This window comes from Zophobas morio, unplaced genomic scaffold (genome assembly GCF_036711695.1).
Source record: "Zophobas morio isolate AGI-343-1 ecotype UQ-CSIRO unplaced genomic scaffold, CSIRO_AGI_Zmor_V1 ptg000541l, whole genome shotgun sequence".
Taxonomy (NCBI): domain Eukaryota; kingdom Metazoa; phylum Arthropoda; class Insecta; order Coleoptera; family Tenebrionidae; genus Zophobas; species Zophobas morio.
In genome coordinates, this window is record NW_026972644.1 from 1,576 (window position 1) to 16,607 (window position 15,032).

Below are 15,032 nucleotides of genomic sequence, written 5' to 3' on the forward strand. Positions count from 1 at the left end.
TTTATCTTTGTTATTTTTTTTTCATACTATGTTGTATTAGCCAGTTTTTCTGGCTATTATTAAGTTTTAATTTTAATAAGGAAGTATGTATGCTCTATTTACAAAATATCTATATATATATATATATATCTAAAACCATCAGGGCTTAGTAGTGCTCACCATATTAGGAGCAGTTTTGTTAATTTTCTTCATTTTTTTAGATGCATTTCAGGTTACTGACAATATCCAGCTTGTTTTTACTTGTAACTTTTAAACTTGTTGTTTCTTTATCTGTACTTTCTATCGATTTTGGCACTGAAAATATAAAAGTTGCGTTACTTAAACCAGGTATTAATAACCCTTATTTTATTAAATCATGACATATTTTTCATATATGTAGGTATTCATGGGGAGGTTGTTTTAAATTCTGAATCGAAGCGGAAAACTCCTGCAGTTGTCGCACTTTTACCTAAAGAAAGACTTTTCGGCTTAAATGCTTTACTATATGGGGCTAAATATCCTCAGCGTCTGTTTTCTCACTTACTTTTTTTGGTTGGTCAAAAATTTAATTCTCCCACTGTTGATTTATACCGTTCAATGGTATGTGCTCGGCTATATGTCTTGCTATTTCTCTTTTAATTTATCTCAATAGTTTCCTCATCATCGTATAGAAAAAACAGAGGAAGGATCGGTTAAGTTTATTGTAGATGATGAGGAGTGGACTGTTGAACAGTTAGTTGGTTAGCGTTTACTTTGCAAAACTCACTAATTTTGTATTTTTTTGTTTTTAATTAATTTTAGTTATTTTTTTCTTTTTTTTTAAAAAAATCTATTCATCTCTAGCCATGCTTTTAGAATATGCTATGGAGCAAGGTAGGAAATACGCAAAGTAAGTTTTATAAAATATTATTTGATAAACTACTACACATTTTTGTAAAGCAACTGTTTTTTTGAGTAGTTGTGTGTTTTCTTTATTAAGTAAAAGTACAAAGTAAAAAAGTAAGTTGGTCAAGTTTATATTGGATAAGATTGAAAGTATTGTTCTTTAAGCAAAGACATAGTGTTGCTTTTATATGCGAGATTTTACTGACGAGGTGCACTTTGAGATGTAAAAACTTGGTGATTACCAATTTTCAGCCCCCTCTTAAAACACACCTCGATTTTAGTCTATAGCATTCACTTAATGCTAGACGAACTTTTTGCTTATTAGGTAACAATTGGTTTAAGATTTTTATATTTTTTCTTTTTTTTCAATCTGTAAGTTACTTTAACTTAGAAACTGTTAAAGGAGTCCTTATTTAGCCTTCCTGTAACCTTACGAGTGTAGTCTTTCCATTAAATAGCGCAAAATGAGGACGTTGTTTCGTTTAGCATTTTTATAAAACGCTTTTTAATTTTTGCACTTTTGCTTTCACGCGAATGAAATGGAAGTTCAAGTTTTTTTGCATAACTTTTATAACGTTTATATTGTAGTATAGTAACATTTTTTATTTTCATTATTTTTTAGTACATGCAATATACTGCTGGTATTTATAAGATTTATATTAAAGATATTACTGATAATTTTAAGACGATTTATATATTTCCGTGTAGTGTAATTATTAGACATTAATTTAAAGCAATAATATAAAGTTTACAATTTAAATTAACTAATAGTAATATTGGGGGAGGGGGGGAGTTTGGATCACTTAATAATTACAACTTTTTGTTTATTTTCATTTTAATTTTTCTCAGGGAGAATATTCGTGCCGCTGCTATTTGTATCCCTTCATTTTTTGGCCAAAGCGAGAGAAGATCTATGATGCTGTATATTATTATTATTATTATTATTATTATTATTATTATTATTATTATTATTATTATTATTATTATTATTATTATTATAAGCGCTGCTCGGCTTGCTGACATTGAAGTTCTACAACTTGTTAACGGCATGACTGCTGTTGCTGTGTATTATGGTCTGTTCAATCAGCAGCACTTCGAAAAGAAGTCTCAGAATATCATGTTCTACGATATGGGCTCCGGCTCTACTTCCATCTCTATCGTGCTTATTTTTTTTGTGCTCGTATATAAAAAAGTTTCACATGTATATATTTTTTTGGTTTGTGTAAAGGTCAAGTATGAATTGGGTAAAAACAAAGGCGGCTTTGGAAATGTAAAGCATCCCGTCGTGAAGATAAAGGGCTTCGGCTTTGATAGGCACTTTGGAGGCTCTACAGTGGACGTCTTGCTTAAGGACTTTTTAGTGGGAACTTTGAATAATCAGCAGAAATGTATGTTATGTTTATCGTTTATTATTATTCATTTTTTTATTCTCATAATTACCCAGCTCAAAACGCTACAATCACGCCACGGACTCTAATGAAATTGTTTTTAGCTGCACAAAAAGCTAAGGAAATTTTGAGTGCCAACAATGAAACAAGAGTTTCTGTGGAAGGGGTATCCTCACCATTATTATGTTTATTATTCATAATACTATTACTTTTACATTATTATAGGTCCTTCCAGGTGTTGACTTTTCCACACTAGTTCGACGTTCTGACCTCTCCCTTTTACTAAGCAAGCAAGAAGAACGAGTTCAAGTTGCCGTTCAAAATGCCTTCAAATCTGCGCAAATGAAAATTGTTTTAATTTTTTTGTTGGATATTACTTTTGTTGTTGAAACCAGTTGCATGGCAGGAGGACGTCGATCAGGTCGTCATGGTTGGGGGTGCTCAGCGTATGCCTGCCGTCCAGGAGACCATCTCGAGGGCATTGCTCGGGAAACATCTCAGCCGTAATATCAATGCAGATGAAGCAGCAGTTTTGGGTAAGCGTGTATGAATTGCATCTATGGCACCCTTTGCAATAATGGTGCTCTTGTGTATTGCTGGTAGCTATACAGGCTATTTTTTGTAAACTGTCTTTCAAAATAATAACTATGGGACGATTTTATATTCCCTCTCTTCACATCTTTTCCTTTCAGGTGCTGTATTCATCGCTGCCTCGCGCTCGTCAGCCTTCCGGGTTCTCTGTCACGTGGAAGAAAAACTTTTTTATGACGTAGATTCAAGGTTGCTCTTTTACTCGAGTAATTCATTTCGTTTTTGTTTTAATTTTTGAGACAGATTTGAAAATATTGTGGAGGGCGAGCCCTTCGCTACTTTTGAGAAATCTTATATTATAAAAACCCTCTTTTCCAAAGACAGCAAAGTGCCCAGTGAGAAAGTTTTCATATGTTTTTTATTACTATTTTTTTTTTTCATAACTTTTTTTCAGAGTCAAAAGTTCACTAAATTTCGTCATGATTTTACAGTTGATCTCTTTTATGGCACTAAAAATTTTGACGAATCGGCAATTAAGTTTGTAAATTTTTTAATATTTATTGGCTTTTTATTAATTTTGAATAGCAATCTCCGATTTTTTGGAGACGGAAACATCAGTAGCGTCAATATCTTGGGCGTACCAAAAGCAATAGAAGATCATAAAGATAAACAGTTTTCCAATATAAAAGTTTGCTGTTGTTATATTTATTTATTATTGCTAAATTTTTTTTTTGTTGGCCAGCTGGACTTTGTCATAGATCATAGTGGTTTGCTCTTCTGTCATAATGCAACAGCCACTTTCACTTTGAAACAAGAGAAGTTGTCCGGAAGTTGGCTGAGTATGTCATTATTATTATCATCGTCATCATTATTATTGTTCTGCAGGTAATGCCTTCGGGGGCCGCACTTCTAAGGAAGAACTTAAAACTATTGATAATGTAACTTCTCAGGATGCTAATAATATTTCGAAAGAAGAGAATGGCTCGTTTTTATTCGTTTTTACTATTTATTTTATTTTTTTTGCTTATATTTTTTGGGTTTATTTAAAGAAGGAAAAAAAAAAAACGCTACAAGCAACAGTAAGAATAAAAAAATGCAGAAACAAAAAGATAGTAAGTTTTTTATTATTGGTTCCTGCACAAGTTAATGATATTATTATTTAAGATTCCCTCCATGTCGAGCTTAAAGTGGTTCACCATGTTTCCGAACCTCTCCGGCCGTCGGAGGAGCGCGTGCAGTCTTTGCGGGAGAGGTTTGTAGTTGTCGCTTCTAATGTTATTTGCGCCGGATTATTAAAGATGCCCGCCCAAGACTTATTTTGTTTCTTTTCCTCTCCACATGTTTTTGTAGTGATTTTGTTGTACCAACAAATAGTGATAAGCTGTATTTCACTTTTTTTTTTCAAGGTTGATTATGCTTTCAAAGAAAGAAGAGGAGCGCCTTTTAACTGCTGAGGTTTCTAATTTACTTATTTATTATTAAGAAAGTATTAACTACTTTTAAGGAAAAAAACGAGCTTGAAAGTTGTGTATACGACATGTTGGAAAAGTTGGAGTCTGAAGATGTTGTGAAGGTGACTACTTCCGAGGAAAGAAAGGCGCTAAGAAAGGAAGCCGTTGAAATCCGAACTTGGTTAGAGGACTCGTGTATCCTTCCTCTTTCTTTTTCTATATATAGTTATATTATTGAGGATTGTTTATTTTAGATGAAGAAGTTACTCATACCGTTTATACTAATAAACGTAAACTATTGGAAGATCTAATGAAGCCTGTACATTTCAGAGCACGTGGTACGGTCTACTTTTTTTTTCTTTAGTTAACTTTATTTATAATTTTTTTTAAAATTTAGAATTTCAGAATAGACCTATAGAAGTGGAGAAGCTTAAAAATCTTATTTCGAAGACTGAATCTTTTTCCATCGTTAGTCAATTTTTTTGTACAGTTATCCTCTTTTTTTTACCGCTTGTCCTTTATTATTACTGAAGAACGATAAGCCATTTATTCCTGAAGATATACGCGTTTCTGCTGTGAAAGAGTTAACAGACGTCAAAGCTTGGTTGGAGGCAAAATTAGCCGAACAAGAAAACACCCCATTGGCCTCTTTTCCGCCACTACTATCGCGGAATGTTGCGGAACGGGCTGCTAAACTTCGTTTGCTTTTGCAGGAACTCAGCACCTATAAACCGCCGGCCGTCTTCGCTAACACCACCACCCCCAATGCAAGCCCAACGACTCCTGTGGAGACGCCTGTGCCTGAAGCCGCTGCCCCAGTTAGTCGAGGAGGAGAAGGCGGGGGTCATACTCCTAATGACACCAAATCCACCACGCCACCAATCAAAGAAGAGTTATAGTCTAGTACACGTTGTACATCAATAAACAGAATTTATTTTATTTGTGGTTGTGTTTGTAATGTTTTATTAGAATTTTTTGTCTGTTCTCTGTAATCAAAAAGGGCCAAAGCCAGATTTTTCTTAATTCAGACGATTGCAAAACTTGAGTAGGCTTTATAACAAACCGCTGTCATCAAGCTAAAGGTCTCGTCGAGCGAGCATTTTAGACTATAAAAAAAGCGTTACACTAAGGATTTTAAAAAGGGTCGCTTGTAGAATCAAAGTATTTATATGGTTAAAGGTTTTTCAAATAAGATATTAAACCAGGACTTTCTAATTTTATAAATTCAAGGTAGAGCACTTGAAGTTAAAAGAAAGCTGGCTTTATTCAGAACAGACAAACCAATATGTAAACGTTTTTTAAATTATTGTTAAAATTAAGTTTTATTGAAACAAGAAAAATTACTGGATGAAAGATTAATAATACATATAATATATGTTAGTAACATTTTTAGTTATTTGTTTAAAATGACCATAATGGAGCATACGCTTCTTAAGGGTTATGAAGTAGACTTGCGTTCAATCTGTTCAACTTCTTACCGCACTATGAAGAGCTCGCTCAAGATGTAAGGGCAGAGACTGTACTAACATTTGCTTTAACAGCCAGAAAGCGTGAGCAGCACCAATGGGCGACATTGATTTTGCGCGGGACTGATAAGTCACGTGCTAATTGTTAGGGAGCACTTACTCTAACAGAACAATAAAAATTAAAGAGAGTCGTGTTGGTGGAAATCGAACCCACCACTTTGAGTTTGCGAATAAATTCTTTCAACAGCTAACTATGACGACGACTTTATATCCCGTTTTAATATATTTACTTATCTAACCGGTCAAACTCATTTAATTTCGTGCTTCATGATGACGTGGTGGTTGGGTTGACTCCAAACGGCGTGCAAAACAGTTGCAGCCAAAAACAGTTGAAACTCGATACCTAAATAAATGATTTCCTGTTATCTCAGGGTGAACGTCTACTTTCCGGAGAGGAGATAAGTCGAATAAAATTTAAAAAGTATATTTGTTTACAGCGCTGTAAAAAGATGTTTTCTTATGCTTCTTTCACATTATTTTTACAAACTTTTTCTCACGTGGAACCTAGTTAACTCTAGTTTAACGAGGTCCTAAAATTTTAGTTCGCAATCTCCTACTTTGGCGTTAGTCGCGGCTAGCCTGTAATTTGTGTGTGACCTTTAATATGCGGATTATATTAGAAATATGAATTTTTATCATTTCCCTTTTCTTAAAATCAGAAAAAGTATTTTTTATGTTTGGAGAAATATAAATAAACATATACCTTATTATGTTAATAATTTCTATTGTCAGCAAAAGTCCTCTTCTAAAAGTTTTGGTGAAAGTTTTGAAACCCAGCTTCTAAATTTTATAAAACTATTTGATGTCCACGAAAAAAACCAAAAATGTAAAGGCGCAAGCGATATAAGTACCTTTAACGCATTGTTGAAAGGACATGTTTTTCTTGAAAAGAGTTCTGTTGGGCTTTTTGGCTACAAATCTATAATTTCTCCCGAAAATATTGAAGCTGCTTCTGTTAATGCGTTAAACATTGTTCAAGACTTTATTAATAATGTAAATAATGAAAAAAAAGGTTTTCTACTTTTACTTTATTTAGGATTTCGTGGTCTTCATCTTGATTTATATTTTAGGTTTACATATAGTTAATAACTTTGATGATATTTCTAACGCCATTTGCTTAATCGCTGATTTATGTTCGTTTTTAAGATGTAACCATAGCGATCTTAATTTCTCAGAGGTATTTATTGCGGGCAATTATTTCTTTTTTGGGGATGTTTCACTTGTAATTTCACTCATAGATTTGTTTAAAAATTTAATCTATATTAATATAGTAACCCATCTCTCACTTTTATTTAACGAGACATACTAAAAATATTTTAATTGGTTGTTTATTAAAGTAAACAGTAGTCGGTCTTTGTTTATTGTTTGGATTCATATTAAAATTTAATATTTTTAAATAACGTATTAGGAATTTTATTAATTGCTCTGTACTTATAGTAAAACTTAATTACTTTATAAACGAAACAGACTTGTGAACGCATCTACTGCAAAATTAGTGCCTTCATTGAACGACTCAACACGGATGTAAAACTTTATTGTATATTAAAAGAAACGGTCGCCAGTCCCGAATTTTCTTCGTTTCCCGATCAAGCCCGGAGTACAGCTGAGCAATTGCTTTTAGATTTTGAAGACAGTTCCATTCTTGTATTTTCAAATTTCTTTTTTTTTTACTACTAATAAAATTGTTTTTAAAGGGTACCTCCAAACAAAGAGCACAGTTTATGTCTTTGACCTCTTTGATCACAGATTGTGTACTTAACTTAGAGCGAGGTTTGCTTATCAATTTTAAATATGAGCCTAAATAATGTTTTTTTTAGAGTCGCAAAACTTTCCTTCTTGGTTTAATAGAAATTTTGTATATAATAAGGATAAAGTACCTTTTTTTTATAAATTTAGAGAAGTTTAATTGTCAACTTCCTATTTTTTTAGAAAACCCCTATTATGTCAGCTTTGGAAACTGCTGAACATCTTTTTCTTACTTCGCCCGATCACTCGATTAGGCGAATGTTATACCATTCTGTTTACACTGTCCCTACCATCGTTATAACTTACTTAGTGTGTCCCGTCTCCGTTACTTATAGTAAAACTTACAGAAAAAAAAAACCCTAAAAACTCTTTTTAAGGCTCGCTTGGAACTTTCCCGGATTTGCGGTTATGAGAGTTACGGTCAGAAAGCTTTAAGAAGGAATATGGCTAAATTTCCAGGTTACAGTTTTGCTATGTATAGGAACACCACGAACTTAAGAGCGTCTGCATTTTTATAGCAAATACATTTCCTTTGATAGAAGTTATTAAGTTACAAATGGAGCTTGCTCTTTTATATATATAGTTTTATAGCTTGCTGTTGCGATGATATTTCTTGAGGGCGTCCGTTTTTTGTAACGGAGATTAGGATTTTCTCCTGGTCACGGTCGCGATTGAAGTGATCACATTTATCACCGTTTAGAAACAGTTTGGTCTTTCCTGCACATGTTAGCTTTGCGTTTGAAAGAAGGGAGTGAGGCGGAGCTGGAGTTGTTGAGAAAACTAAAAGTTCTTTTTTGCCCCTTTTTCTTTCCACTTACCGCCATTTTTCTACAGCTGCGCGAAGAAAAGTCTTCTGAGAACATACAGCCTTGGGATCGACTATATTATTTAGGTTTCCTTCTTTTAAGAGTTCTCCTCGTCTTCACCTTTTTTTTTTTTTAGAAAAACTTAAGAACGAATTTCCGACTTCAGGCGCTTCCGCCTATTTTTCTCTCGGGTGTGTCATGGAAGGCTTGGGTCTTTTCCCTTGCAATGTTTGGCTGGCTTACATACTCTCCCTTACCGATTCAACTTGCAGGGCTGCTCACTGAAAAGCTTTTTGGCGTTCAACTGCATTTCATGCCCACTAGTCCCAGCGAAATATGGGCGACGCGCGTGTATAAGCTGCAAGTGGTCCATGAGCACGAGGTGTTTTAACCCATCTTACGGTGCCCATGTAGTCTGATATTAATCAAAAGGGTCTTCTCGGCTTTATTTACCTCGACTTTTTTTCCCGGCCATATAAAGCCCGTCAAGCGTCACAACACACCATTCGCCCCGGGAAGCTTCTTTGGTACCGCTTGAGCTTTTGCTTCTTATAAAGATTACTTCTTCCGCCTATCAAGGCCCGGAAAGTACCAGCAACCAATCGTTGTACTTTCCTGCTCCTTTTCGCTTCCCGCAGTCGAATCATCTACGCCCGTCCTGCTGACCCTCTCAGATGTTGAAGTTCTTTTTCACGAGTTTGGACACTGCCTACACAGTAAAACTAGTTTTTCTGGCGACCGCATATCTGTTGTGCATTAATAATTTATGACTGCTTGGGTTCAAGCCCTTTTTGGCCGGGCCGATTACCAGCATATTTCTGGTATATAATTTTTATTTTTTCATATTTGTTGTTTTTTAGGATATCAACGTAGGGGCTCGCTGTACCGTGGACTTTGTGGAGATCCCTTCCATCCTCATGGAACAATTCTGTGACGACTACCGTGTCGTGTCTCAGTTTGCTCGTCACTACAAAACTAAAGAAGTTAGACATGCCACATTAACCGAGTCTGGTGGACCTCACTTCTCATAGGTTCTTCCCGAATCTCTTTTTCAGACACTGCGGCGCAAGAAGCACTTGTTTTCTTATAACGGTATTATTATACGCGGCCTTTTCTAAACTTTATTAAAGCTAATATTAATAAAGACGCCCTTATGCAAGTTCTCTACAGCATGATTGACCAGCATCTCCACGGACCCTTAGAGTACGATGATCCTATAGAAGTGGTGGACGATATACAAGAAAAATACGGATGCCTTCCTCATATGAAGGGAACGTGGTCTCTTTCTTGTTCCCACTTAGCAGGGTAATACGGCCGTGTGGCAAAGATTAAGGTCTATTTATAAAAAAGAAATTCGTTAAAGGTACGGCGCGGGATATTATTCCTATCTTTGGTGCGGTGCTTACTCCAGTCTTCTTTGGAATAAGTTTTTTAAGACCGGCCCCCTCGACCGGGTAGCAGGTTCTTCTTACGGTTGAATAGTGTTTTTTTTTTGTTTTTTTTCTTGCGTCTTAAACAATTGTGATGGGTTACTTTTTACAGGTCACAGATTTCGTGAGGAATTTTTAAACACGTGCGGTCGTGACCCCATGCTTATTGCTTCAAAGTTTCTTGGGTTTACCCCCTCAATAGAGGATCTCGTGAACAGTTTGCTTGTTTATTTAGACGCTACGAAGTAAATATTACACTCGTTCGCTCAAGATGATTTACTAATTTTTAACAACTTCTATGATGAATCTAATACTTGTATATTCGTTACATTTTGCTTGGCTAAATAAAAACTTGCAGGAACTCTTACTAGACTCTTTAAGGCGAACCCTTAAACTTTTTTTAATCTTTTAAAGACACGCTCATATATTTATAGGCTTATTTTATGGTAATCTTTAGCATCTATACAAATAATATATACAGTAAGCCCTCGAATTATGCGAGGCTTTTCTGCTTGAATAAAGTTAGTACAAGGTTTACTAATAGATTTAGAGGTTACATAGGACACGAGACTCGCAGAAAACCTGTTCGGTTTCAGTCCTCCTTCCTATAAAGTAGTTCTGGTTTAAACGTTATTTTCTTTTTATAGGTCAAAAGTGTAATCTTTACCCTACCCTCGCGCTGTAAAGCATTACCATAATATAGGTGCCTTTTCTTGTTTCCGTTACGTACAAGAATATAATCGCTAATTTCGAAGTTGGCTTTACTATAACGATGGCTACGAGTAAGTTTAGGTAACGATGGCGGTGAAGGGGCACTGATTATTTCAGGATGTTTCACTGGTAACAATGCGACCTGTTTTTGGGTCTCCTTCCGAACTGCTTCAGGAGCCCAGGAACGAGGCAGGCATTATGTTATTTGTCATCACTCATGCTACGTCGCAGACATCTCTCTTCTTTTTACTTTGATACTTGCACCTAAGAGCACCGTAAGGCATAGTACTTAGCCAATATTTTCTATCGTTCACCAAAGGCTACAAAGGCCCTGCTTGACTACCTCTGAGAAGAGATAACTTCTACAGGCGATGCCAGTATACTACACGCAATTCTAAGGGGGGTCAAAGTTATTTAGCCTTTTAATTTAATCCTTCAAACACCACAAAAGGCAGCCGAAGAGCGGAACAGGTCTCGTTAATGAACAGGAAGGAGCCGGTCCAAAACATGTTACGGGCCATATTATTTCACCATGAAATACAGGAAGCTAACACTTGTATAAGAGCCAAAGACAGTCATAGGTTTTTACCATTTTTAAGGGCATATCTTTCGATACGACCAGTCATGATTTAAGCTCACTGAAGTAACGCACAGCCTTGAATTTAGAGCTTCATCCAGGAAGGTTCTACAATCACACTATATCGGCTTGTTTGTCTGAAGTGAGTACAAGCATCTATTCGGATATTAGCCGTAACTTTTGCATGTCAGAGAGTTTACTGAATTCGTAGAGGGTGGCAAGACCCGATGAAGGTAAAGCTGCATTTGTACGCCATTCCACCTTGGAATGGAAACCAATTAGCTACCTTAGGTCGAAACCCACGGATAGCCGCAAGAACTAACACCGAGCCTGAGCATCTTATTACAATATAGGACCTATCTATTTAAACCACTTTTAAACGATGACAGCCTATTTTGGACAAAAAGCAATCCTCACTCAAAGAATGTAAAACAAGGGATGGAAGTTGCAAAATATAGCTAACAGTCAACTGCAACTTAAGCTGCGTAGCGCTACCATTAATAGCCCAACCTGCACCGTTGCCTTTCTGTAATGTTTTTAAATGACGGCTGACGCCTACATTACGGTGATCAAAAAACCCAAATAAGTCGCTAGTGCAAGCAGGAGAACCGTTGATGTTAAAAATATAGAAAGATGGAAAGCGCCGGTACATGCGCTAGCAACAAGGTAAGATAACTTCGTTTTACTTTAGTAGAGCATTTTAATGAGCCATAGCTATAGAGTGCTAGTTCGTTATTTGGTTCTACTAAAATAGAACTTTCTTCTTAGTCATTGCTTTTTATTTACATGTTAGGCGGATCAAACACCTATTCCTAAACTAGGAGAGTAGAAACTAGTAATGATCTTTTTAACCAGTAATAATCTTAGTTATAAAGCCTTAGGTGAATTAACCACCCTGTTCTCTCGATCTTAACAGTTCACACCCTTGCCAGCTGCCTAGTTGCTAACTACTGACTAACTGCTCTAAAAAAAACTCATGTATAAATCATTGAGAGGGACTTAGTATTGATGTAAGAAACGTCCACAGCTAACGGCTTCGAAAGAATGAATCAGTAAGATTGGAATTCATGCTGATATTTGGTAAACCTTTATTGAGGTTAAGCTACTCAAAGAGAACTAGGGTATGGAAACCTACTGTTAAGTAGCTGTGAAAGAGAATAGATTATGCAACCTGATGTTGAGGGTATGGCTTTTAACTGGGTGGAACTTGACCTCCTGTTGATATAGTTAGAAAAAGTTAAAAACCTACCTGAAGACTTGGGTAATGCTGTTATATTTAACCTAAAACATTTGTCTGTTAATTAGTTGTTCGAGTGAAATGATTTCAACATTGGACTGACTTTAGTAAAGTAGTTCAGTTAGTAGACACTAGTTATCATATGTTAAACTAGTAACTACTATCTATTTATCAGTCTATTCCTATATGAGACTAGAAAGCCTCGTGTGATATGTTGTTTAAGCGTGCTAAACGAGTGTACTATAACTAGGGTTTATATAATAATTTAATAACCTTACTTAGACTCTAGACTCTGCTACGCCTTGGAGTAATCTAGTGCTAATAGAGTAGAACGGGTGATTGGTTTATTGAGGAGAGCTTGATGTATATCCAGTGACTTCAATTAGATGGGTTAGTGTTAAATAATGCTAATTGCTGTAGGGAAAAATTGCTCTTTTATTGTTGTTACTCATCAAATGTTGGAGGGAAGGCTTTCAAACTAGTTCAGAAAATTGCTTGTAATAATTATTTTAAAAGAATCTGCTAACATTCATCCATGCCAAAAAGCTTTGAACCCTACCTATGTCCGTGCAATTTAATAAGAAGTTACCAAGATAACGTTACGAGCGAATGATAATGTTACTTAGCTTTTAAGTTTGCATTTTTAGATTATTCGTGCGTTATTTGGTTCTACTAAAGAATTCTATTTATTGTACAGAACCACACTTCGAGAGATCGAAAATTAAAACAGTACTGTCTTTTTTTAGGCTAACGGTTGAGCTGCATCAGTGTTAGTTTCTTGGTTCTTCTTTTCATCTTACAATATTTTTATCATTTTTACTTTGTTGCTTTGAAACAAGTTTAGCGGCCAGGCACGTGCTTTCTGCTAGGTCTGAAGCGGTCTAGCTAACCGGAATTGGGGACGAGGACTTAATAAGATGGAAACCTTTCTTTGTTCTTCTTGTTGTTTGCTTAAATAGTTAAAATACTACAGAGGTCGGCCACTAGAGCAACAGCGAGGCATAGTGTAATTTATCATTACTCGTTACTTTTTTCAGCAGTTAAGGGCGACCGAAAGACATACTCTAGTAGCCTAGAGCAAAAAGCAGTCCTCGCTTTACTAAAGAGTGTACTTCAGCGGCTAAAAATATAGATCCTATGAAAAAACGCGTTCCGGAGAAACTTAACTTTGCTTGGGTCATGTCGTTGGTTCCTTATTTTTGAGTTAATTTTCATGTATTGTTCGAGGTAGCAACGACTAATTATTGGATATCGTATCTTAATCACGTGAGCGAATACTAGTTTAAAGTATCTCTTACAGTCCTTTGCGAGCATTAACAGATTCATTTTTATCTCCCTTTGAATGAAGTAACATAACAAACTTAATGATTATAGATACTACTTAATTAGTTAACGAGCAAGAATCGTTGCTATGATGTTAGCAAACTTGATGGTAGCAGAGTCTAGTTTGAAGTATGGTTAAATTAAAGATTGAAGCAACCTAAGCTTGGAAACAGCCTGGTTGCTGAGCTAATTTTAAAGCTCAAAGGCCAGATGCTTCTGAAGTGGACTAGAAAATAGTGAGATTCTAAAGGTTACGAAAATTAGTCTAATCAGGTGAAATAGCTAGCCTAAAGAATAATAATAGTAATAGTAATAACCTTATGGCCAATAGTTCCCATGAGAGCGGTATTAATAATATAACTGTTAGCAACAACAGTAAAAGCAAAATTAATATATGCAGTAATAAAAATAAAAATATTAGTTGTAGTACAATAGTAATAAGTTTAATCCTTATAATAAAAGTAATGATAGCTCTAGGAAAGGTAACGACAACTTGAAAGTTATCAGAAACACAGGGAAGCCCTCAAGAGCTTTACAAACACTGCTGACTAGAGATGGGCAGCGCGTGTGGCACTGCCCCTAGTATTAATGACCAACTGCTGCGGTATCCCCCTGCGAACTCGTAAGGAGAATATTCCTCCTATTATCCTCTGTGAAATACAAAAGTGGCCCTTGTTTGTACAACTCTTACAATCTAACGGCGCAACAATCCCGAGGTCAAAAATACGCGTGTTGGGATTAAAATTTTTCCGACAACAGTTGAAGAATACCTCGTGACTACAGCGATAAGACCCAATCAAGAATTACAACATTTTACCTATCAATTACCTGAAAGTCAAGCCATTCAAATTTGTTATCCGTGTTAACTCAACACTTCACTCCCCCCCTCGAGGCGCATCTGCGCGTACAAGGCACCACATTCCTCCGAGTGGCACGAATGAACACGGAGGATACTGTCAATGGTGAGCGGAAGAAGCGTCTTTAACAATTGTGGGGTGCATAAAACTGGAATGGAACGACAAAAGATATTAGAGATGAAGACTCATCTTCAATTCAAAGTAGAAGAACTTCGAAAAAGCAATCGCGATGGCCAGAGCCACTGCTCCAGGTCTTTGGCCACGCTGCAAGCTTTTGCTCTACGGTGTCTCAAAACGTCATTTGGCTGCGTGTACAAGGTTTTAACAAAAGAAAGTTTAAAAAATGTTATAAAAAATATATATTTAATAAAAATCCAATAAACAGGTATATATAGATTAATCTAGAAATTTAAGATTATTTAATGATATATTAAACTTAAAAGGTTCAACAACAACCGCATCGGTTATTCTAATTATCTCTCCCTTTCAAAAATATATTTTTTATTGTTCATATTTTTCTAATGTTTTCTAAATCCTATAGAGTGTACCAGAAAACGAGACTCGCCTGCTAGATGTACGAATTGG

At 35.7% G+C, this 15,032-nt stretch overlaps 2 protein-coding genes across 2 annotated transcripts; both read left to right on the plus strand.

Annotated features, from left to right (window-relative positions):
- Positions 1-206: 206 nt before the first annotated feature.
- Positions 207-5,137, plus strand: LOC135121250 (hypoxia up-regulated protein 1-like). The gene is made up of 23 exons (XM_064045556.1): positions 207-327; positions 380-579; positions 632-719; positions 823-868; positions 1,714-1,785; positions 1,867-2,023; positions 2,093-2,252; positions 2,309-2,418; positions 2,478-2,603; positions 2,659-2,788; positions 2,945-3,032; positions 3,087-3,186; positions 3,238-3,320; positions 3,369-3,471; positions 3,526-3,622; positions 3,669-3,764; positions 3,833-3,895; positions 3,948-4,035; positions 4,190-4,238; positions 4,288-4,429; positions 4,489-4,572; positions 4,632-4,702; positions 4,768-5,137. Exons 2-23 carry the CDS (start codon positions 577-579, stop codon positions 5,131-5,133), a joined length of 2,322 nt encoding a protein of 773 aa, XP_063901626.1. The 5' UTR covers positions 207-327; positions 380-576; the 3' UTR covers positions 5,134-5,137.
- A 503-nt stretch (positions 5,138-5,640) lies between these two features.
- Positions 5,641-10,061, plus strand: LOC135121251 (mitochondrial intermediate peptidase-like). The gene is made up of 21 exons (XM_064045557.1): positions 5,641-5,738; positions 6,303-6,341; positions 6,525-6,772; positions 6,831-6,937; positions 7,228-7,404; positions 7,455-7,530; positions 7,578-7,633; positions 7,690-7,800; positions 7,854-7,965; positions 8,207-8,292; positions 8,341-8,398; positions 8,449-8,523; positions 8,585-8,694; positions 8,745-8,839; positions 8,892-9,028; positions 9,098-9,133; positions 9,186-9,295; positions 9,344-9,404; positions 9,458-9,617; positions 9,676-9,773; positions 9,855-10,061. The coding sequence occupies exons 1-21, from the start codon at positions 5,641-5,643 to the stop codon at positions 9,989-9,991; spliced, it is 2,187 nt and encodes a 728-aa protein (XP_063901627.1). The 3' UTR covers positions 9,992-10,061.
- The last annotated feature ends 4,971 nt before the right edge of the window (positions 10,062-15,032 follow it).

What these genes read in the sequence shown, in the direction of transcription:
- LOC135121250 (XM_064045556.1), top strand. An exon ending in AATGCAGAAACAAAAAGATA is followed by an intron (nt 3,896 to 3,947) that starts GTAAGTTTTTTA and finishes TTATTATTTAAG; the next exon opens with ATTCCCTCCATGTCGAGCTT. An exon ending in AACTTGGTTAGAGGACTCGT is followed by an intron (nt 4,430 to 4,488) that starts GTATCCTTCCTC and finishes TGTTTATTTTAG; the next exon opens with ATGAAGAAGTTACTCATACC.
- LOC135121251 (XM_064045557.1), top strand. Translation starts at nt 5,641, where the DNA reads ATGACCATAATGGAGCATACGCTTCTTAAGGGTTATGAAGTAGACTTG. An exon ending in TTTACACTGTCCCTACCATC is followed by an intron (nt 7,801 to 7,853) that starts GTTATAACTTAC and finishes TAAAACTTACAG; the next exon opens with AAAAAAAAAACCCTAAAAAC. An exon ending in GAATATGGCTAAATTTCCAG is followed by an intron (nt 7,966 to 8,206) that starts GTTACAGTTTTG and finishes ATCACCGTTTAG; the next exon opens with AAACAGTTTGGTCTTTCCTG.